Source organism: Ostrea edulis, chromosome 1 (assembly GCF_947568905.1).
Source record: "Ostrea edulis chromosome 1, xbOstEdul1.1, whole genome shotgun sequence".
Taxonomy (NCBI): domain Eukaryota; kingdom Metazoa; phylum Mollusca; class Bivalvia; order Ostreida; family Ostreidae; genus Ostrea; species Ostrea edulis.
In genome coordinates, this window is record NC_079164.1 from 35,784,975 (window position 1) to 35,810,312 (window position 25,338).

The following is a 25,338-nucleotide window of genomic DNA, read 5'->3' on the forward strand; positions in this document are numbered from 1 at the left end:
CATCGCTATCTTAAGACGTTCTTGTCAAAATTACAAGTAGAGATCTACGTCTGGGTCATTTTGACTTGACTTTATATGAGTATGAGGTCCTATTATATGATTCAGTTTTTTAAAAAAGGGGGGGGGGTAATATCATAAAAAAGATTTGTCCACCCTCGTGTGACGTCATAGGGTTACACACTAAAAAATAAGGAGAGTGATATATCGCTATTGATCAGCTACAAAAGTTCTAAAGCTTTAAATAGCTTGTTTGTCTGTTGTACTTCTCATTCGAGAACTTTAATTCATGCTGAGACGTCGCCAGCTTTAAGTGATGTTTACCCGGCTATATACACGATGAAGCAGGGAGGGTTCTTTGTTATACCAACATTTACCTTGACAAGGGAACACCGTTTTTAAGGTCATATTTAATTAAAAGGCTTGATCGTGTCTTCCACTTCTAACGTCGGGCGCTTGGCGATGTAATTACTACGTCTTATGAAATTAGACGCGAGGCCGGAATCGAGAATCGAACCAGGTCTCTGTTTGCCCGAACCATTGGGCTAGTACAGCCGCGCCGGATCTATGGCTCTCGTGATCAATGTATGGAATACATAAAACATAATAATAACCGTAATTACTGGACATGTAGTGGACAAGCAACGGCCAATTGCAACTGACTTGCGGTCGGTGTGGAGAGCACTTCCGGTTTATACCCATGCCATGTCGGGTACTTGTCCGACCGTGACTCACGTCCAATGAACCTTTCAAGTATAGAATTAGAAGTTACAAACAAATCCGTGGGTTTGACTTGAGAGCATGCGTGTCTTATAGAGGACACGTCTCGATGAGCAAGGGGTTGGGAGGTAAAGGATACAAATACGCTCAAGTGCTTTTAATGCTTACTATTATTTTCGTTGGATAAAAAAATTGTAATTGGGGGAGGGGGTGCCGTTAAGATTGTCGTCTTTCTGCAGGTCAAAACCACTTGCTCAAACCATATGGTGCTTTAGCCAATCAAAATGCTGATGATAACATACGGTTGCGTTGTTGTTTTTTTCATTGGGAGGGAGGACAGGAACGGGAGTACGGATGGAAAGAAAGATGGCGACATAAAATTTCTCGGTACATGTGAGGAAGCTCTGCAAATGAAAGGTATTTAAGAATTTTATGAAATAATCGATTCCTCCACTTAGATAAGAGAAACTAAGAAATATATAGTGAAATTACAATTTGCAAGAACATGAAAGATAGTGATAAACTGACCGTACCCTTGCAGTTCAACGAACCAAAATGGCGCGAAACCCAAACGGGATAGACCTCCCAACTCTAAGCTCAAAGCTCCCCGACAATACTATCTCCAAACAAATTTAGTGTCTTACAAACAGATGGTGAAACTTGGACGTATGAAAATCGTAATAAATCTTTCTCTAACCCTGAAGCCAAAATGCTCGAATGCCAGAGGTGTAGATTACACTACTGCACTAACTGCTTAGATTAATCTGACGTGGAATATGGCATGTTGAGCAAATCAGACTCAATGTGGTTTTGTGGTCCATTCAGAGGTATAGTCGAAAAAACATCTTAACAGACTTAAAAATTGAAACTAGGTGTAAAGAACTAGTTCAGGAGTTTGAACAAAGAATAGCGTTAATTGAGAACGATCTACTTACAAAATGTAACGAATCTGATGTCCATAAAATTGTCCGAGCAAAAAAAAATAGAAGACCAATTTGGTACAAAGTGAGACTCCTGATTTCAAAATAGAAATATACATGTATTAAGAAATGCACATAAACTACATGGAAATGAACAAGAATATGATGATATAGCGATGAGTCATAATATGACAAAAACAGAAAGAGGAGAGGAAAAAAGTTGTACATGGAGGCGCCGATAGTAATTTATGTACATATATTAGTATCTCACATTAAGTGGTCATCTCTAAAGCTTACAGAAGGTACAAACTGACTATCCAGAACGACTTATGAGGGTGGTCGGTAGGGAAATAACATATTTTGGATACATTTTTGGTTCTGTAAAAAAAATTATTTCATTCTGGAAAGGGTATGTACATAAGATCTATACAAGCTATCCACACTTCGGGTGCCTGCGGAAATATATTGCAACCAAAGGCCTTGAAGTTCGACTTGAATATGACAAAGTAAGAAACCAAGTTAAAACACAGCTAGACAAGGAAATTGAAAAAAAAAAAAAAAAAAAAAAACATGAAAAGGACTTAGCACAGAAAGCCAAGAAAAATCCGAAGGCAATATGGAAATTCTTAAAATCGAAATCAAAAACACGATCAGAAATAGTCAGCTCCTTGCTGACTAAAACGATGAAAATTCACTGAAAACAGATGACGACAATTAAAGAAAAAGCTTAAACACTTGCCAGATTTTTCAATAGTGTATTTACACAAGAACCTGACGATACTACACCGGATTTATCTATGCACGACACTAGATTAAAACAACCATGGGAAGTTTAGAAATTACAATGGAGAGCGTTACTAACATATTGAAAGGACTAAAAATAGATAAATCACTTGGACCGAAGAAAATACACCCGAGAGTGTTAAAAGAACTAGCAGATACAATAGCAGTGCCGCTACAATTGATTTTCCAAAAACCATTATCAACAAAGACCGAACCAAATAGATGGAAAGAAGCACGAATCAGTACAGTCTTCAAGAAAGGAAAAAAATATCCAGCTGGTAACTATATAGACCCGTCAGTTTAACATCGGTAGTATGCAAAGTCATGGAAATACTCGTACGAGAACACATCATTAAACAGATAAAGCAAAATAAATTTTTCACTGACCGACAGTATGGATTCATCTCGTGGAGGTCTACATCACTCCAACTTTTAAATGTACTTGACAGATGAACAGAAGCTCTAGATAATGGGAAATCTGTAGATGTTGTATACATGGATTACATGAAAGCCTTTGATACAGTACCACAGAAAAGATTGATGAACAATTAACTCAAAGCATATGACATCGGGGAACCAATATTTAGTTGGATAAGCAGCTTTCTATAAGATAGAGTCCAGCAAGTTTCCGTCAATAATGAGTACTCATCCTGGTCAAAAGTGACATCTGGGATTCCACAAGGATCAGTTTTGGGACCACTGTTGTTCGTCATATTCATAAATGACTTACCCAACATTGTTGACTCCGATGTATACCTGTTTGCCGATGACACAAAGATCTTCAACATCATTAGCGACACGAACGATACAGTACAACTACAAACATACCTTAATAAACTTTCAATATTGAGTGAAACCTGGCTACTTAGATTTCATCCAGAAAAATGTAAGCACATGTATATTGGTAAACCCGGACCAGAACCAGATCCAGATATAACATACACACTAAAATCAAATCCGCTACAAAATGTAAAAGAAGAGAAAGATATTGGTGTTATTATTGACTCTGAACTCAACTATGACAGACATATCAGTGAAAAGGTCAACAAAGCAAACTCTATGTTTGCAATGTTAAGAAGGACTTCTCAGTTCCTTGATGCAACAACATTTGTACCTTTATACAAGACCTTGGTCCGTACACATTTGGAATTCGCAAGCTCAGTTTGGCATCCGTATGAGATAAAACACCTAGATATGATAGAAAATGTACAAAGAAGGGCCACAAAACAATTACCGGGGTTCATGGACTTGACTTACTCTGAAAGACTAAAAAAAACTGAAACTTCCAACACTTAGCTTCAGAAGAGCACGTGGAGACATGATCGAACTTTATAAAATTTTCAGTGGGAAGTATGACCGAGAGACAACATTGTTCGTGAAACTATGGAAAGATATCTCAACTAGAACAGGGGTACAGGGAAACGGCTTGAAGATATATCCACAAAGAGCAAGAACTGAACTGCGGAAAAACCCGTTCGCCATAAGAGTGGCAAAAATATGGAACAATTTACCAGAATCAATAGTCAATGCGCCAACTGTCAGCACCTTCAACAATAGACTAGACAAATATTCGACGACCAGAAATCAAACATCACGGGAAGTGGAATCTACTATGAGACAGAGACTGATGAAGAGGAAAAAGACTTTTCCTGAATTAGAAATGGAACCTTAAGTAAGGAACCGGTAATTTTGTCTGTAATAATAAATAAATGATAGTTGAGACCCCTACTGCTATTATTACAGACAAAATTACCAGCTTCTGTGGAGGGAGGGGGATGCGAAGGCACCACTCGCATTCTTATTAGTTATGGGTGTGTCATATGATTGGTTTTGTTTTCTGTTACCTTTGTTGAGAGAAGGGGACGGGGACTGGGTAAAGTCTAGGCCCCACAAATGAGATGTTAATTACATAGGTTTGATCATCCAAACGTCCGGTATTTTTGTGAACTTATCAAAATTCTCGGTGATAAAGATGATGATTAACTAGTTCAAAAAAGTAACTCACCTGCGCCTAACTATAGAGAGCCGAGGCATAGATTTTCCACTGCAATAAAAATAGATTCGGTATTCAAAATCATTGCAGGAGCTCTTGCATGGATAGCTCAAATTCAGCTGCCGGACTTAACTCCTGCATGGGAGTGGGATTTTTAATACAAAAAATAAAATTACGAATCAACATTATCCTGCAATATTGATTTGTTTCACTAAACTTACAGAGATATCTTTGGGTCAATAAATGTATACATTGATTTCTTTCTTTTATATACAGTATATATACATCTATGTACAGATACTTGGATAGTGTACCATGTCTAGTGTGTAAGCACAGGCGCTTGTTTCATAAACTTGGTAAGTTATACTATATAATAGCACTTAGCTGTGTTATAATATACATGTATATATTATAGCTTGCCGGGTTTATGAAACAATTAGCGTTTGTGCGTGTAAGGTGGAGTGTATAATGATGACCGTTTCACAATATGTTCCATGTCAATCTTTTTTATATTATAATACATGTATACACAATCTTTCTTTCTTTTCTTTTTTTAAATCGATACATATCGCTGATTTATATGATTCTGTTTGCATTTATAATTTAACAAATCACAACTCTCTGTATTGTATATAGAATTATATGTTTCATTATACGTTTTCCATCAGAAAGGGTACAGTTTCCAAACTTCCGCCAGTGGTCGCTTGCACACAAACCTCGGTGCGGAGACACAGAGGACTATGAACAGTATGTGTCCAGAGACATGTTATATAGAACAGAATGTAAGAATACGTTAGTTCTAATTCAGAGTCCAGAATAGACAAACATGATATGATTACAACAATGAAGAGAAGAGATGCTAAACAATAGATTATACATATTAATCGATAACAATAACTGACAAGGTATACTCAAGAATACATAATTCTTTTTACAAAGGTCATATATATATTACTATACCATGTTACTGTTAATAAATCTCAATCTGATTAAAATAAGATCTTTGATCCGCTCCGTTATTGTTATGTCGCTACACAAAGCGACATAACAATAACGGAGCGGATCAAAGATCTTATTTTAATCAGATTGAATAAATCTGCCCACAAGATCAAGAATTTCTTTCTCTTCTGTGTTGAGTATAGCCAAAATAGTTTTTGTTCATTATCTAAAGTAGAAAATTTTGTAAAATTTGTTTCTACAAAAATAAATATTTCCTTTCTTTCGTTATCGTATTTGTTCACATGTTATTAAAAACTGTATTGCATTTTCAATGGTATTAGGCTTGCATTTTGTGCATAATCAGTCCTCTCGAGGAATGTTGATAAACCTACCCATTTCGATTTTTTTTTTTTTACGAACCTATGAGAAGAAATTCTTAACTTTCTCAATGACTCTCTGTGATCTAAATTTCTGACATATGTCCCCAGGGGCGGATCCAGGAATTGCAGTTATGTGGCGCAACATTATAAGGCTGGGGGCCTGCTTTGAGACCCCCAGTGGGTGAGGCCCCAGGGAGCGAAGCGCCTGGATTTTACAGATTTTTATAGTGCTTGAAATATGTCTCTTATGTGATCATTTTTATTATTTTCTGTCATTTTCAATAAGGTGAAATTAATAGAATTTAGGGTTTCTGGAAAAAATGTAAGTTCTTCCAATAAAATTAATTGAATAAATCAAAAAATTTTGTCATTTATTTCTCCGAAAATGGAAGAAATTATTGCTTCTTTTATCGTTTGCATTAGACCATGCACGATTTACCTTAAATTTGAAAATTGTAGAGGGGGGAGGGGTCATAAGAGTATAAATTATATGGATGAAGGTCAGTTCTACGTCACGAGTGCTGGCACCGAGCTCCGAAAGTTCCCGCTTCGGTGCAACACCCTCTTTCCCGGCAAAATCGGTTAAATCCAGGAGCTTTTGGGGCCCCCACCTTGGACCCAAACTCCCTGGGCATAATCATGTTATTTGATTCGCACATCTTTAATATACTGTTTATTCCGTCATTTAAGAGGTCCCCCATACTTCTTTCACCTGTGCCATATGCAAATGTTTGAAAATTTGCATAATCCTATAGTAATTCAACGGAATAAACCAAATTTAAAGAGCAAATAACTCTTACACTTTCTCGCGAATCAAATAACATGATAATGCCACTCCCTGCCTCGTAAACTCACCCCCCCCCCCCGTAACCGCAATTCCTGGATCCGCCCCTGTAAATAGTTGATTATTATATATACAAACAAACATGGAAGATTGGATAATTATGATGATACTCTATGTACGTAATAATAATAACAACAACAGTAGCACCACTATGTATCCTAATGCATAGCAAGAAATGTTTGAGGGAGAGAAAGCATCAGTCATTTACTTTCGTCTCCTGTTCTCTCTACGTTATCTAAAAGTAAAGAACGACAACTAAAACCACCTTTATTGATGTTAAATATCAGTAAAATGCTTGTGGATAATCAAGTATTTGATATATAGTAATTTTATTTACTTTTTTTTATTACTATAAACAAAAGTAAATTAAAAAAATTAAACAGGAATTTATCTGTTTTTCTAAACCTTTGCATAATTAAAGATCTTTGCAAAAAAGATACATTTATTTTAATATTAAGCACCAGTATATAATACATTTTGACATTCTTCACTATAAGTACCAGTTATCCTTCCTTTCAGAATGCCCGGATGAACCTCGGTGGTCCGGGGTGCAGGCTTCAAACCTGTAGCCGATTAGCGTCGGAGTGGTTCAATTCCACCTTCTGGGCGGTTTTTACCTGAGTCTATCTTTTAATTTTTTTTATTTCAAAGAAGTTTTATAAAATACAATGTATTTTCAACAATATGATAATTCAAATTCGATATTATTTCAATGATTGAAAGTGAACATTTGAGAACTTCCCTTATTCTCTTCCATGACGTTAACCTTTGATACCTTATCACTACGCGCATGTACACATCGGAATAAAAATCACATTTGTTAAGATTTACCAATTTAAAATTCGTAATCGGCTAAATATATGTATTTTATATTTGTTTTTTGTTTTTCTCTTACCCTAGAAATGCGCTTATATTGAATCTTTTCGACTGAGATATTTTCTATTGCGGCTTCAGAAATTCAATATACATTCGTAATTCGACGGCACGTTTCTCGACGTTAGGAAGTCCGGTGTGATTGCGATCGTTGTCATGTCGAGTTGGACATCAGAGCACACTTTCGAGTAAGTTTATTGATTTTAATGTGATCGATAGAGTAAAAATTTACATAACAATTATTTGTCAATCAGTGATTTCTCATATTTCATATGGAAGTACATTTCCATTGACCTTCATTTGATATTTCACGTGTTTCACTCTGTCAAACCGTGGTTACGAAATCGGCTTTACTAGGGACGCCGTACCGCTGCTGCAACTCTGTCGGAAAGGGGGAAATGGTTTTATTTAACGTGACCCTACCACAGAATACGTTAGATTTATGAAGTGGAAGGAATATATTCCCATTCAAATTAATAATTAAGGTAACTCCATACTCGCAGTTTTATCTGATACAAGTTTGAAAAATATATTTATTTCCATTCATTAGAGTTAAAACTAACAAATTATCAAATAAAATACATATGTCATCACACTTTTTAAGATACGAGACGTACATAAACAGAATCATCTATCACCGTCAGAAAATTGCAATTTTCCTTAAACAGCGTTATCAAAATTTCATACAAACTGGTTATGACGATATAGTAGCATTCATAACAATTTCATGAAAGTGTATCTTCACAAAAATATACAAAATGTCTAAAAATAAAGGAAATCTATCGCATAATAGACTTGATAAAGAAATCAATAGAAACAGAGTTATTGCCCTTGGATTCAATATTTCAAAACGTATCATTGATTATTCATCTATGATTTAGACTTTTGAAATAGTTTATTTTTAACAAGATTTTTTACAATAACTATCGGAAAAGACTCCAACAAAATGTATGTTCCTATCACGCATAAATGTAAAGAAATCATTGATTTTGCAAAATCTGATGACATCACAGGAGGGTGGAATTACTTTAAAGGCTCATAAGTTGGCAATTTTATCAATAATGTAAAAATATGAGAGAGCGTAACAAGCGGTATCATATCTATGTCATATACTATAAAAGTTTTAAGGCTTCGCTGTTGATCATAGCTCACTTTCTGTAGTTGATCAATTGTCATAAATCGATTGGTTTTGATTATTGTAATTATCATGTTCGTCTATTTTGGACTCTGAATGAGAAATAACCAGCTGATATTGATAACGTATTCTGTATTGAACTTAAAAATGGGGAGGGTCAGAAGTGTAGTTCGCTTCAGACCTGAGCGAGTCCAGTGTATAAAATAAAAGAAATGAATAATTCAATATTACACATTGGAGTAGTAAATCTAGTTTTAAGTAATATATACAATCATAAACTTAGTAGGGGTGAAACGAGTCACCGAAAGATCGATACTGTTCAATATAAACACTGGATTCAATGTTCGATTCATTGCCTCGATTTTCGATTCGATACATTTATTACGAACGGGTTCAGTAAAATACATCAGGCTTGGCCTGTACTTCTTATTTTTACCTTTATGGGAAACAAAATTGCGTCGAATAATGATCAGACTGTTGTTTGCCTCGAGGTTAACGAAAATAATAATGAACTTTTTCAGTGTAAACTACAGAGCCAACAGGCATCTTGCGGTTTGGCAGTTTGAAAACATTTTGCTTTTGAAATTATGATTTTGAATTTTGGTAATTAATTTTTTCTTCAATTGATGTTATTGTACTGTGTAATATAGTTAATTATTAAGTTTCATACAAGTTTATGAGTTGTCCAGTCTAATTAATATCAAATCTTCAGTAGTGGTGACAATCAAAATAAAAAAAAGTTTGATTTTTATCAGACGGTGGGTTGCCCCACCTTAGAGCATTATTGTAGTTGACTGCAATTTATGAAAAAAAAGTCTATCTCAATAAGAAAATTTCAAAGGCCAATGTCTAGGGAAATAAGATTTTTTTCACCGTAAGATGGTGGATGGTGGACAGGGGATGTAACTTGCAACTAAGTGTTGATATATCATATTAATCTTTAGACACCCATGGGAGGATGTGGTGAGAGCAGCATTCCGCAAGTATCCTAATCCATGTAACCCAGCAGTAAAAGGAGTGGACGTAGTGGACCGGTCAGTGTGTCCAAAGGGAACAATTCAGACCCACCGTCTACTTTCCACAGAATTCCCACTACCTGAGGTGGCTGCCAGGGTTTGTATATATAAATATGAAACTGTTGGGCCAGGCTCATTTCCTGTCAGTTCAGGTTTAATGACATCTGATCATTTGAGTTTAAAACTACGATGGATAATTGTATATTTAATACGTCAAAAGTAGCAATACGGTTGATCATGTTTACTATCAACTTCTTTTCCTCTATAGTCAGATCAAACATTAAGCTGTATGTATCTATGTACAAGTTAAAATCAGTTTTGAGTCGAAGAATTTGGTGAATTTTCGGACTCATGTGAGGGTTGAACATTACCATGATCAGAAGTTAATCCTGAAGATAAGTTATAGATGTGGGAATTTATTTATTAATCATTTATTATGTATATATTTGATTTTATAATGTAAAGTAAGATATTTATTCATACTTTAAACAAACTCAAAGCAGAGAATTAAGAGGTCTCTGGTTTTGAAATTGAAGATGTGTGTGTGCTATGTAGTTGTCTGGAATTTGTATAATCACATTGAGGCAAATATATCGGATAATTCATAAGGATAGAGCAGTGCTGTATGATTGGAGGACTGTTTTAAATATAGATCTATACTCAATATATTCAGATAATTGGAGCAGCAGAGAAAAGTCTCATCAGTGAGCACTCAACATTAAATGCTCCGAACAAAATGTTCAAATTAGAGTCTCGTAATGTAAGTAAATGATGTTAGATGAGCATGTTGTGTTAATATGAATACCTTGCATGCCTGTATGTTTAGTTGGTTATTGGTGTATAAATGTTCCACTCCTGGGAGAAATTGCTTCACAGCTTGTATTCCTGTTGACTCGCATGCTAACCTGTACCGTTAATTCTGTTGTTAGCTTCTAGGGGCCAATTCTCATTCCATGCATGTCAGTGAACACTCTAAGTTTGATCCGTCTCAGTCCACATACAATCTACAGTCAAAAAATGTAAGTATTCTGAATTGCAGGGCAGGATTAACAGTTTGTATTGATAATGGAGAAACTCGTTTTATACAATATTAGCTATTCACATTCATTAGGAAGACCAGTAACTACTAACTACTTAATAGTAAAATATAAAGGATGTATTGTGTGTTTTGATCCCTCTTTTGATAAAATTGATCAAACTTGTTGTTCTGCATGTCAGCATGTTTGTTATGCTATATGTGGGTGTATTTTTCCTGCATGACTTCTTTTCAAATTAACTTATACACTGTATAACTGTAGGCTATGTTTTCTATGTGTAATGGCTTATTGACAAGATCAAGTTACATTTAGCTTCAAGATCTAAAATGCATTTAAAGTAAACATGCTGTATATATTGAATTATACATCATTGATGTAGAATTAGTATTGTATGATTGTGCCAATTTATCGTGTTTATACATTTTCAAATATTTACATTTGTTGATGTCAAGTCATCCTCATCAACACAGTGTGATAGTGTTTCATCCATGTAATGTATAGTCTTGGTTGCAAACCAGGAGATAGGCTTTTTAAAAAGTATGAGATTGAGGGGTGGGGGGGGGGGGGGGGTAATTTCCTGGAGATTTTATTCAATGTTTGACATTGGTAGCAATTAAAACAGCCATTTTAAACATTTGAAAACGAGGACAAATTTACTTTATTACAGATTTACACATGTTGGAATTGCTTTCATTTAATAAGGTTACTAAAAATGTATTTTGAATGTACAATAATCTTCAATTTGACCTTTATATGTGTATGTCATTTTTTAAACAATGTAAAGTGATTTATTTATCACACTTTGTTAATTAAATATAGTGAATTTATACTAGTACTTATAAAAACATTTGAAGTAAAACCCACCCACCCCCCACTCCCCAAATATCTGTGTTTGATTTTTGTATATTTGCAGGTATTAGTATCACCCTTAATGTCCTTCACCATGATAAAATACAGACATAGAAAATAATGTAAATAAACTGTACTGATTATTAACTTAAAGAAATGTACAGATCATGGATGATTATTGTTTTTTCAGTCTGTCATTCAGTAACCAATTTTGCCAATTAAATAGTTTACCTGGTAGTAATAGCTTGGGTGTGTTTCATCAATTATATTTATAACACTGAGTCAGCAGTTGGAAGGCCAATGGCATATGTTCAAGGAAAAGGGATCTAGGCATGCTAAATCCTTGGAACTAGTATTTTAAAACCAGTCATAGTGACCATGAGCTTATGCTGCTCACGTCAAAACAGGGTTTGATTCTCAAATCCTGACGCCATGTCAAACTTGTTTATCACAGGTAGTGACTGTTCCTTTTCCAAATGCCTAGTATTAAAGATGAAAGGCACAGGTCTTTCAGATGTTGCCTTAAAAATAGAGGTCTATTATCATGGAAACCATTAACACGAAAAGGAACCCTCACCGCTAGCCTTGAGTGCTGTGCATAGATCAGAATTTGTGACACTTCTTGTATAGTTGGTGATGTCTCTTTGTGAGTGAGAATTTATCAGACAAGACGAAAAACAACAACAAAAAATCAATCCATCAAGAAGGCATGTAAATTATTTACAGTATTAAGCTAATAATTAGAGCTATATATACAAATCGGACACATGAAGACATTTATCCCCTGATCATCAATGTATGTCCAGTCCAATCAGTATTAGAATAAAATGGGGCTTAGTTTCCTTGCGATATGCCTTCCTTTTTACATAATTTTGGATTATGGCATTAATGAGGGGATCTGTAAGATTTTCCACTCCCAGTCACACTGGGAGACAGATTTGGATGTTCAAAGTCTTCTGGCCAATTTGAGAGATTTCACATGTATGATATTTACCTCTGACATTTCTGAAAATTGAATGGGAATAATTATACAAAGTTGAATGCAGTTTTTACACATTAAAAAATGTAGAAATCTGTTTGAAATGTGAATACGTGATTTACCAGATACCAATTGTTTGATTACCCGATCAGCATTAACCCCCAAACACAAGACAGTTATTCCCAAGCCCTCTCTGACTTTTTATATTCTGACGTTTTACCCCCACCCCCCCCCCCACCCACCCACCCCCCCCCCCCCACCCCCCACCCCCCCGAAAAATCGGAAAGGGCTACATTATTGCAGTGCTCTATGGATGCTGATGATCAAAGGGCATGCCATATGAGCTCTCATCTTATCACCTGGAAAAAGCACAGGCAATTATATCACTTGGGTTCGAATGTACTATTAAATAGTATATTAGCAGCCAAGTGATATAATATTGCCTGTGGGAAAAAGATGAAGATTGTCGTCTTAGAGATATGCAGTTTAAATTGAATTTAATGAAGATATTTCCTAGCACACAACTAAGAATTAGAGAGATAGTATAGTAACTTTACACAGAGGTTATTAATGATGGGTGGGTATCATCATCCTTTGTCAAGGTCATTTAAGCAAGGTCTTCCTTAGTCAAGGTCATTTAAGCAAGATCTGGAGTTTCCAGGATTGAAAACATGATACATGCAGACCTACATTTAAAAAGAGTGATGTTAGGACAGTATTTTTCATCAATTATCTATCGATAAATATATAGAACATTATTAATCATGATCTTTTTCTTTACATTTAGTTGACACTCGGGCATTTGGTTACAGTTCATGAACGTTTAGAATATTTTCCTCACCCACAAGACCAGACCAAGTAAGTTTTACCGAATGAAATTCTAAATATTATAAACAATCCTCAGAAAACTTGCAAGTTCACCTTTCCTGATACTCTGAACAACACACACATAGATATGCTTCCTGTCAACATGGTCAATGTACTTCCTGATACTCTGAATAACGCTCGTGGACATGCTTCCTGATAATCAGACTTTGGAACAATTTTGCTATTTTCCTGTTGATTTTGAAAGTATCAATTACCTTTATGGCAAAAAAACTTTTCGTATGAATTTTTAAATACACATTTTTTGTTAAAAATTTCCTATATATTATATCCATAGATCAGCATTTGAGGTGTTTGAACCTGAATGTTGGTTTATATGTATAATTGTGTGACTGGTTCTTTGATCTTGATTTGTCTTTACCTTTCAGAACCTGTCTCAAACAACAATCCACAGTCAAAGTCAATGTACCGTTCCTGTCAGGGTATCTAGAAAAACTCCTCATAGAGAACTTTGAGAAAAATGCACATAAGGTAACTATATTTTCTTCTAAATTAAGGACATACACGGTTCTGACATTTTCTTTAATATAATTTGTTTTCATGTCCTTGATATAAAGAGTTCTTGTATGATATTTAAATGCCCATCAAAGATGGGACATGTTATGGTATGGCTTCTCTGCACCTTGTTGGCCAAAATGCAAAATGAACTGTAAGCTCCAGGATCTTATAACTTGGTAAATGGTACATTTGATCACCATGATAAGAAGAAGATGCCTATTATTATTTTTCAAGGGAAGAGGTGAAAGGTCAAGGTCGTAGTATCACTTAACAAGAAAACCTTTCAGTCTTTGCGAAAAACATTTTAGAGCACTGGCCAGTTGGTCTTGTAGGACTGAAATGCGTACTAGACCGAATAGAAATTTACTGGTCCAATGTAAACAATGGCAATAATTATTGTTCTCTAGTTTTTATTTATCACATATGTTTTATTTATTATACATGTGTTTTACACTGGTAGCTTTATTTTAACTTTGCGTCATAAGCCTGTATCATCAAAAACTTGATGGATGAGTGAAAATATATTTAAGAGCAGGATGATTCTGGACTCCATCTCTATCTGCAAAAATAGGGTTTTCCCCTGCTACGCAAATTCCTAGATATAATTTCAAGTTTTTGATTCGAAAATCAGTCGACCCATCGCACATGAAACTAGAAAAGTTTGCTTTCTTGATCTCTCGAGTATTATCTTGTGAAGCTTTTGCAATGTATTAAGGTACAAAAGTTGCTGCTAATTTGTATTTGTAATATGTTGAAACATACATACAGTCCTTTTATTTTATTTAGTTCAGTTATGAATTTGTAATCTATAAACCTACGATGATAATTAACAATAGCGTGTGCTAGCTGCCCTGAATCTGAGAACCATCCAATCATCATCATGATCATGGTCAGCTCTTTATAGCTTTTCCAGGCATTTTTGTGCTGGGGTTCTTTTCAGAATGGGACTGACTAAATCTGTATGAAAAACACCTGTGACATTTACTTTGTTCATGTTGTTTTATTGCATCCATTTTAAAACTTTTTCATTTTAGCTTTGAAAAAATGTTGTATGAGACCCTAGTGAATTTAATAGCTCAGGAGTTTGATGTGTAATTGAATGTTATTGTGGAAAGTGTGTGCTATTGTTGAACTGTTATATACATGCATTAATTTTAGAATGACTGATGTTGATAATATTTTACACTTACAAGTATATGGTCAACTTTGTGACATTTCAGGGCAGAAATGGAATAGAGTGGGTGATGAATAAGATTAAGGAGGAGGATGCTAACAAAGTCCCACTTCAATCCTCCCCAGACATCCTCACACAGATAGAAACCAAATTCATTAAGGAGGCCGAGGACCTGAAATTTAACATGGATAATTTTCTCAAGAACGCCCAGGCCACCGGATCACCTCTTTGATAATGGATTATTTTAGGCTTTTAAATTTTTTGCTGGCCCAGTGGGAAAATGAGTTGTATTGATGCAATATGGACCTGGATATGAGTCCATTATGATATATTTCTCACTTTCTTTTGGTCAGGCTAATTTCTGTGATATACCAATATATTATTGTCATAGGATATTTTACTGAATTGCCTCCTCAGGGTCATCATATTAGGAATCAGACACAGAAATCCATCTAGGCTTAATTTTTTTTTGCAAGTAATACATATACATGACAATTTTTGTGTACCGCTTTCCATAGCATAATAGGAATCTCGGACTCTGCAAATTCATATGTTCATTTTATTTCATCATCATGACAATTACACCACTCTTTTTACTCTGTAAACAGCAATGATTCATATTACGCAGTGTTGTAGAACTGTGGCATATGTTGTTGATTGTGGCCTTTATTGCAGAAACTTTTGTTTTGAGGGGTTTTCATGGTACCCCAAAATGACTAAAATTGTAATGATTGAATGAGGCATTCTAAAAGAAATGAAGCTTTTTTTATTGCTGTCAGCCGAATTGATTTTGTCTTGCATATCACAATTGCGCAGCAATATGAATTATATTTAATCAGACCTGATTATATTGTTTGTTTCTGTTGTTTATGAGATATTATGTTACAGTCTAATAAATCATAGGAAATGGAATTTTGTCCTTTTCATTTTTGTTTTTTTAACTCACCTGAAATGCTGAATCGAAGGCTCAAGTGAGCTTTTCTGATCAAAATTTGTCTGTCGTCGTCAGCATACATTTTTTACATTTTCATCTTCTTCTCCAGAACTACTGGGGCAGTTTCAACCAAACCTGGCTCAAAGCATCCTTTGGTGAAGGGCTTTCAAGTTTGATCAAATAAAGGGTCATGTCCCTTCAAAGGGGAGATAATGACAAAAATGCAAAAATAGGTTGGGGTCATTTAAAGATCGTCTTTTCAAGAACCACTAGGCCAGAGGAGCTGAAATTTACATGAAAGCTTCCTGACATGGTGCAGATTCAAGTTTGTTGATATCATAACCCCTGGGGGTAGGATGGGGCCACAATAGGCTAAGTTTTTGTACCGCAATGCAGAAGGGGACTTGGAAATACCGGTGTCTGTCCCACTTCACTTTGTGGACGCAACTCCTCAGAAACCGCCCAATGGATTTTGTTCATATTTTGTAGGATTGTTGGTCACCATGTGTAGTTGATCATTCCATACCGCCATCTTGATTCGACAATTTTTACAGGAGTTATGGGACTTTGTTGAATTTGTACATGCTACACTATAGGAACACTTTGTGGACGCAACTCCTCCAAATTCGCTTAACGGATTTTGTTCAAATTTTTTTAGATTGTTAGTCACCATGTGTAGTTTATCATATTGTGACGTCATTTTGAATTGACGAATTTTACAGGAGTTGTGGGACTTTGTTGAATTTGTACATGCTACACTATAGGAACATTTTGTGGATGCAACTCCTCCGAAACCGCTAAATGGATTTTGTTCATATGTTGTAGGATTGTTAGTCACCATGTGTAGTTGATCATATCCTCCCGCCATTTTGATTTGACAATTTTTACAGGAGTTATGGGACTTTGTTGAATTTGTACATGCTACACTATAGGAACACTGTGGACACAACTCCTCAGAAACGGCTCAATGGATTTTGTTCAATGGATTTTGTTCATATTTTGTAGGATTGTTAGTCACCATCTGTACTTTATCATATTGTGACGTCATTTTGATTTGAAAAATTTTACAGGATTTATGGGACTTTGTTGAATTTGTACATGCTACACTATAGGAACACATTGTGGACGCAACTCCTCTGAAACCACTTACGGATTTTGTTCAGATATTGTAGGATTGTTGGTCACCATCTGTAGTTGATCGTATTGCGCCGTCATTTTGTTTCAACAAATTTTACAGGAGTTATGGGACTTTTGTGCTTCAACTTTTTTGCGGCGGTGGGGGACATGGCTACGTGTAGCAATCTTGCACTTACAAATATATAGGGGAAATCTTCTCAAGAAACACTGGGCCAGAAAAGCTGAAATTTACATGAAAGCTTCCTGGCATAGTGCAGATTCAAGTTTGTTAAAATCATGGACCCTGTGGGTAGGATGGGGCCACAATAGGGGATCAAAGTTTTTCATTCAAATATGAAGGGAGGAAATCTTTATTAAAAAAAAATTCTCAAGAACCACTGGACTAGGAAAGTACAAATTTTTATGGAAGCCCAACATAGTGCAGATTCAAGTTTGTTAAAATCATGGCCCCCCCCCAGGGGTAGGTTTGGGTCACAATAGGGACCAAAGTTTTGCATGCAACTTTATATGGAAAATCTTTAGATATGGGCTCAGGTGAGCAATGTGGCCCATGGGACTCTTGTTAACACAAGTGAGCTTTTCTGATCGCTTTGTTCTGGCATACATCTTTATGGTGATCCATAAACTAATAACATTTTGGACTTCTTCTCCAGAACTACAGAGCTAATTTCATTCAAACTTGCCACAAAGCATACTAGGGTAAAGAGGATTCAAATTAGTTCAATCGAAGGGTCACACCCTTTTTGAAGTGGAGATAAAACCTTTTGACAAGAACCACTGGGTCAAACTTGGCACAAATCATACTTGAGATAAAGGGGATTCAGATTTATTCAAATGGAAGGCCATGCCTTCTCCAAAGGGGAGATAATCAAAGAAAGACAGAAATGGGGTGAGATAATTTAAAACCAATGGGCCAGAAAAGTTTTAATTTATATATGAAAGGTTATTGACAGTGTAGATTCAAGCTTGTTCAGGTTGGGCCACAATTGGGGATTCAGATTGATGTTTTACGTGGGGACACGTATAGGAAAAATATTTCAAAATCTCAAGAACAACAGGGCCATGGTTATACTCATTTGAATATGCAAATATCCCCAGGTAATGCAGACTCGAGTTTATTGAAATTGTGGTCCCCAGGGGTAGGATGGGGCCACAGTAGGGGATCCCAAGTTTTACATGGGAACATGTAGGGAAAATATTTTAAGAATCATCTTGATAACGGCAGGGTCAAGGTAACTCAAGTAAGCGATGTGGCCCATGAGCTTCTTGTCTGGATAACGCCATATACGGTACTTGATGATGGCCCATGTATTGAATGCATTCCAGAATTGGTCATTCCTATACATGGCCTTTTCCTAAGGTTTAGTGCAAATATATTTTAGAGAAAATGAAATGGGATAGAGGAGTGTTCTATCTGATATGTTAATGGGGGAACATTCCTCTTCTATGAATTTTATTGCTCAGTAATTTTATTTTTTAGGAATTCTCATTTTTGATAATACGTATATAGAGTAACATTCATCCATCTTCATTGGATTTTGATGTAGTGAGAATGATGGAGGAATGTTTCCCCATCAACATTCTAACTAGGAGATATTCTCCCCTGGAAGGACATATGGGCATTAAATGGTATGGAACATGGGGTAAGGGGAACTGATATGAATTTCATGGTCACTGCACACCTGAGGGGTGAAGTAAAAACCTTAAAATCTTTACTCGCGGGAATCAAGTAGACAAGCTGTTTAAAATCATGAACTAGGATGCAGAGCTAAAAAGATGAAAAAGTGATAAATTTCTTAGTGAAATCCCTTTTTTTTCCAATGATTTCTTAAATTTCAAGAATGACTATATTTTTTTAATATATGTATGCTTATCATGAAGATCATTAAGACTACAAGTTATCAAATGATCCGGGTTAGAATAGGTCCTCATTACCCCTTGTTTAATTGTCATAAGAGGTGACTAAATGGGGCGGTCCTTTGGATGAGACTGTTAAAATGGAGACCCGGTGAGGCACAATGAAGATCCCTCTCTGCTCAAAGGCTGTAAACCCCAAGCATAAGCCTAAAGTTTGCAGCCCTTCACTGACAATGGTGACATCTCCACGAGTGAAAAATTCTCAAGCGTTAAACAATATACAACCAACCAAATTGTGAAATATTCATGACCCTGGACAAACTACTAATTCTTCAAGGATCAGAAATCATATAGTGAAGATAAAGTCCATGCTAATATCTTACTCTTGGACATTGAAGAAACTGAATTCAGAAAGTTATTCTAAAGGACATTTCATTGTCTTTTTAAAATAATTAACACCTCATTTGATTTGAGCTGTCCATTGAGAAGTTGTTGCATGTTACTCAGGTGAGCATTAAAAGCCTCGTGGACCCCTTGTTGAACATAAGGACATCAAATACTTAGAGTTTTCAAGATTCAGACTGGCACCATTTACACAACACTTATAATTGATTTCCCACTTTGTCCGAGTCTCAAGTGACAGTTAAGGCCTAATGGGCCTTTGTTAATTTTTAGCATCCTAGGACAAATAACGCAAGCGAGAGAGTTAGGTGACACTGGTGGCCACATCATACATGAATTGCAGATCCAAGACTGCACCATGCTGTTGTTGACAAAACTTGTCAGATGTCATCAATAACCTCTGTCCTTAAGAACTTGTCCAGTTTTCATGTGCATGCATACATTTATTTTTAGAATGTTCGATATGAAAATCTAAACATTAATATACATGGGTACCTCAATCATGTTTTGATAATGCGAAGTGGGAAATGTTAGATGTGAAAATTAAAACATTAATATACATGGGTACCTCAGCCATATGTTTAATGCGATATGGGAAATGTCTTTTTCGAATGGTGTGATATAATGAAGAAAATGGATGCACAGAATATTGGGCCATACAAGAAAATATACCTAGAGATGTGTACGTCAAAGATTCCATAGTATTACTGACTGTAACATACTGACTGAAGATCCCATAGTATTACTGACTGTAACATACTGACTGAAGATCCCATAGTATTACTGACTAACATACTGACTGTAACATACTGACTGAAGATCCCATAGTATTACTGACTGCAACATACTGACTGAAGATCCCATAGTATTACTGACTGTAACATACTGACTGAAGATCCCATAGTATTACTGACTGAAGATCCCATAGTATTACTGACTGACTGAAGATCCCATACTATTACTGACTGCAACATACTGACTGAAGATCCCATAGTATTACTGACTGTAACATACTGACTGAAGATCCCATAGTATTGTTGACTGTAACATACTGACTGAAGATCCCATGGTACTACTGACTGTAACATACTGACTGAAGATCCCATAGTATTACTGACTGTAACATACTGACTGAAGATCCCATAGTACTACTGACTGTAACATACTGACTGAAGATCCCATAGTATTACTGACTGTAACATACTGACTGAAGATCCCATAGTATTGTTGACTGTAACATACTGACTGAAGATCCCATGGTACTACTGACTGTAACATACTGACTGAAGATCCCATAGTATTACTGACTGTAACATACTGACTGAAGATCCCATAGTATTGTTGACTGTAACATACTGACTGAAGATCCCATGGCACTACTGACTGTAACATACTGACTGAAGATCCCATAGTATTACTGACTGTAACATACTGACTGAAGATCCCATAGTACTACTGACTGTAACATACTGACTGAAGATCCCATAGTATTGTTGACTGTAACATACTGACTGAAGATCCCATGGTACTACTGACTGTAACATACTGACTGAAGATCCCATAGTATTACTGACTGTAACATACTGACTGAAGATCCCATAGTATTGTTGACTGTAACATACTGACTGAAGATCCCATAGTATTACTGACTGTAACATACTGACTGAAGATTCCTGGGTATTACTGACTGTAACATACTGATTGAAGATTTCTCACAGTATAGTGAAAATAATATTTTATTCATTCACATTAGAATGACAATTATACTATATTTTACATGTAAAACATGCATAAAAATTACTTATGGTACAACAGACAGAACATTTCAAACAATTTAAAGGTATTGTAATAAAACAGAAAATGCAATATATTAAACATAAAGAAAAGTACATTAAACATCAATCACAGATTGTATTTCCTTGGACGGAACTTGATTTTGTATAAATACATACACACTTTGACACATCAATAACAGTCAACATGTGATTCGTGTTCCCATTACATCAGCGCTATTTTTACACTGTGACTCCTTTGAGGTAATACACCCATTGTATGTTACTTCCACCAGCTGACTTCGGACAAGTTATAATAAGTTTTCCCATCACACCAGCCTTTGTTCCACTGTCATTTCCATCAAATCCAACCACGATTTTGTACTCTTTACGATGTTTAATGTTCTCACTTTGCTTTGTGAGGTGGAAAGCAGGATTATCCACTTGGAATGTGAAGGCTGTCTGCTGGTGGAATACATTACGGAAAGGAATAGAAGTGGTGGATCCAGCTTTTACTACATATGGACCCTGGGGCTTTGGTGGTACACAGGTTCCAAAGAGAGGAAAGACATACTCCCCACCCTGTGGTGAACTGATTGTCAGAAGAGCCCTCTGTTCTCCTAGTTTTGAGGGCTCAAACGTCACATCCAGAGCAACTTCTGTCCCACCTGGAGCTCCTGGGGCAGCAGCGACTGTCTTCTCCGTATGGAAGTCATTATTGTCCAACTGCAATGTAAAGACGGTGTTAAAAGGAAGGAAATGTCAACTCAACATGTTTATCAATCTACTTTGAAGAAACCAACAATCATTAATACAAAACCTATATTCTGTAAATCAACTTATATTCGCCTGCGAGAAATTTTTGTGAGCTTTGCGAGAACTTCATCGTCATGAATATCTCTCGTCATGAACCAGGCCTTTAATGTTTCTTATACATGAATATCTCTCGTCATGAACCAGGCCTTTAATGTTTCTTATATTTGTTAAAGATAATCTTCGTCGTGAAAATTAAACTCCAAGAACCTGCAGTTCATCAATGGTAAATCACAAAATATTTCGTCGCGAATGAAAGTTGGTTTAGAGTACGTGTACCTCTAAATACAGATGATGTTCTCAATCCCTTACCTTACAAGTGTAGTCTGCTTTAGCTTGCTTGGCAAAGTTCAGGAACTTGGCAACCTGGATGTGACTTTGACCAAGTCCTGCCCTGAAGTACAGCGCTTTCTCGGGTCGGGCAGGTGTGGCCTTCAGTTTCAGCTCGTACACGTAACTGCCAAGGTCATTAGACACCATCTCTATCCTCTGTAAGGATTCACCTACCTTTAGGGGCTGGTACTCAATGGTGCACTCATACTGGAAAAACAATTGGAACTGATTATTCACAGCACATGGCATAAACATTTTCAAGATATTGGTTTTTCTAAATTACTTTTTAGATTGAAGGATCAAAATTGCTAATTATAAACATTAAAGAAACACGGACACGATTTGAGCTGAAAATTTTCGAACAGACTGGCTCTTACTGTGGACTGGGGAGGAACAGAGAATGTGTTTGGCATGAGAATCTCAGGAATGCTGTTCTGGACATTGAACGTCGTTGCCTGTTTCGTGGTATTTTCCAGTTTGATCTTTTTGAATGCACTCTGTCTGACTGGTGTCGTCAGCTCTATTGTTTCTATAGTCCCACCTTTGATGAACTTGTACTGCAGTTCATACCACTGATACTCCCCAGTTTTGTCATTGGTAAAAACAACCTGTAATAGACAAAGGTGACATTGTAAAAGAATGGGAAGACAGCATATCATCTAATATATATGAAATGGTAAGAGGTAACGTTTGTAAATGGCACTTGTAACCTGAACAATTATAAGAAGAAATGATTAATAATAATAGCCTTTATTTATCCAGGATAACACAAATTAGCATATAGCTAGTTTCCATTGCGGTCCTGCATTAAACCATATATACACAAACATAAAATTAACATCTAAAATTAGTATCTAAACATGAATACGATATAAAAGGAAAAGGGGAAAAAATATAGCATAAGACACCTAATTAGTGATAAAATTATTACCTAAATATGAATACATGACATAAAAAGAAAGAAGAAAGAATAGCACAAGAAACACAACTCTTAACCAGAAATCGTACCTTTAGAGGTAATGTTGTCTCCTTGTAAGCAAATACATTGAGCTTGTAATCCTTTTTGCCGTTGGCTGGGACATCAATGAAACTCATGCCCTTAATGTCAGTGGAGGTATCTTGTCTGGTGTCCTGCCGCAATACTTCCCACTTCACAGAGAATCTAAAAATAAAGTTGTAAGGATAAATATTCTGTGGGTAATTCCATGATTTAATGGTTTCATCTCTTTCTTTTTAAAAGAGATGAAAATTCACTGACTAATCAGTTATATCTTGTAAAGTCATTAAATGTTAATTAACTAAGGCTAAACAGTAAAACATGCTTATAACAAACACACTGATAGAGAATTCACACTTATTGTGAAGTGATATTTATTTGCTGACCATGGAGGTTCGCTATAACCGTGTTTTACTGTATATGTACATATAACTTTGTCATGGTTATAAATCCTGGGATATTGAATGTTGTGTCCGGATTAGACAAGTTCAGTTTTCTATCTCTATCATCCACTTTTTACATCAGTACTAGCCAATACTTTATCTGCCCTCAATAATCATCAACCATTACCTCTGTGGCCTCTTCAGCCAGTTCTCAACGGGCAGATGTTCTACATAGGGGACTTTACACGGAATATCATTCTGAATTTTCTGTCCACCGTTCATTTTGGGTGGTTCTGCGGTACCACTGACTGTGAACAGGAGACCAGTACCATCGGGCAAGGGGAAGAACACTGTGCCCTAAAATAAATCACATATAATATAACTCATCAGGTATTACAGTGGATTACACTGATCTGATGTACACTCACAGGAAGTGAGCTATTTCACATGATACTAGAGAAATTGAGAATTTTCCTGATTACATAGAATTAGTTTTTTATATTCAATACAATGTCTTACTGTATGTTTCTTGCCCTCTTGGGTCATAGTAAGTGGGTGGTAAGTGATGGGGTAGGCCTTGTTCATGGTCTGGGGCTCCACAGAAAACGTCAGGGGGCCACTCCAGTATTCCGCATCAATAACTGGCTTCAGATTCCACAAGGCATTTGTCTTGTTCGTGATCTGCAGGTTCCTGTAAAAAGACCAACATTTAATGACATTGTCTAAAATTTGATATACATATTCTCAAAGAGATATTCTTTTGTTCGGTTGTCTCACTTCATGTCCGTGGAGCGGACGGCACATGTGAAGTGCTGAGGGACTTCTTTTGTCGTGGGCTGGGCTGTACAACCTCCAGTCAAGGTCAAGGTCACTGGCGGGTGAACTCCTGATTTCTTAGTCATTGGGTCCTCCAGGAAGCACCTCAAATTCTACAAGATATAGAAATCAAAATTTTGTGCATTTGTGATTTATCCTCAATAAAGCAATTAGCCTTTAAACCTAACTGCTAGTTTCATGTAAAAAATTAAAAGAAAAAAATCTTCCTGAGTTTTCATATAAATAAAGTTAATTGCAATTTAATCGACTTGCCACCATTTGTCAGTGAAAGATTTATACATGTCAAAACTGAATGCAATCTTATATCAAATGCTAGATGTCACGCTGGTTGTAAAAAGTGATATCATTATAGTCTTTGGGTGATGAATAACCCTAAAATTAACTATCATACCTTTTAGTACAAGCATCAAAATATTACCGTCTATAACCACTTATGATTTACAATACATTAAAGATTCATTTTGGTACTCACATGGTGCAATTTTAACAAGCATTTTTTCACCGCAATAGTTTTGATGAATGAGCCCATAAGTGATATATGCAAGTGGGAAACCTAGGCATATTTCATATTTCTTGAAAAACAGCTGAATAAGGTTCTTTGAGACCTTATATCAGCTGATTATGGTTTATGGAGATCTTTCTTTAACAAACTAAGACTTACATCATATCTGATGTCAGGCACAGCCTCTTTAGGTTCAAAGGTCACCTCAAAGGTCACATCCATGCCAGGTGTAATACAACCCTCAACTGGATAAACTGAGAAATCTGGACGGAATTTCTTCAAGTCCCACTTAAACCTGAAATACATCATTAGGAGAAAATTTTGTACAAAGTATTCTTTTAATATCACT

At 36.0% G+C, this 25,338-nt stretch overlaps 2 protein-coding genes and 1 non-coding gene across 5 annotated transcripts in view; 2 read left to right on the plus strand and 1 right to left on the minus strand.

Annotated features, from left to right (window-relative positions):
- The first annotated feature begins 7,098 nt into the window (after window positions 1-7,098).
- Trnastop-uca (transfer RNA opal suppressor (anticodon UCA)) lies at window positions 7,099-7,185 on the plus strand. Its single transcript has one exon. It is a non-coding gene; the product is annotated as a tRNA-Sec (tRNA).
- Window positions 7,121-15,934, plus strand: LOC125658117 (PRELI domain containing protein 3B-like). 3 transcript variants are annotated; one of them, XM_048889261.2, is made up of 7 exons: window positions 7,479-7,637; window positions 9,529-9,697; window positions 10,274-10,360; window positions 10,530-10,619; window positions 13,253-13,323; window positions 13,719-13,821; window positions 15,069-15,934. In XM_048889261.2, exons 1-7 carry the CDS (start codon window positions 7,606-7,608, stop codon window positions 15,252-15,254), a joined length of 738 nt encoding a protein of 245 aa, XP_048745218.1. In that variant the 5' UTR covers window positions 7,479-7,605; the 3' UTR covers window positions 15,255-15,934. The 3 variants fall into 3 exon arrangements, with proteins under 3 accessions (XP_048745199.1, XP_048745207.1, XP_048745218.1); XM_048889242.2 differs by lacking the exon at window positions 10,274-10,360 and having other exon boundaries at window positions 7,121-7,637; XM_048889250.2 differs by lacking the exon at window positions 10,530-10,619 and having other exon boundaries at window positions 7,414-7,637.
- Window positions 15,935-21,070: 5,136 nt separating this feature from the next.
- Window positions 21,071-25,338, minus strand: part of LOC125658106 (hydrocephalus-inducing protein homolog) — a 52,526-nt gene continuing 48,258 nt past the window's right edge. The window contains 8 exon segments of the mRNA XM_048889241.2: window positions 21,071-21,850; window positions 22,250-22,477; window positions 22,648-22,878; window positions 23,279-23,432; window positions 23,838-24,007; window positions 24,170-24,341; window positions 24,428-24,579; window positions 25,149-25,284. Coding sequence (XP_048745198.2) covers window positions 21,368-21,850; window positions 22,250-22,477; window positions 22,648-22,878; window positions 23,279-23,432; window positions 23,838-24,007; window positions 24,170-24,341; window positions 24,428-24,579; window positions 25,149-25,284 — 1,726 coding nt within the window. The 3' untranslated portion in view covers window positions 21,071-21,367.

Bases quoted from the DNA above. Each gene is read 5' to 3' on its own strand.
- LOC125658117 (XM_048889261.2), top strand. From the start codon at position 7,606: ATGTCGAGTTGGACATCAGAGCACACTTTCGA. The intron at 9,698-10,273 runs GTTTGTATATAT...CAATATATTCAG, and splicing joins TACCTGAGGTGGCTGCCAGG to ATAATTGGAGCAGCAGAGAA. The intron at 13,324-13,718 runs GTAAGTTTTACC...TTTACCTTTCAG, and splicing joins CACCCACAAGACCAGACCAA to AACCTGTCTCAAACAACAAT.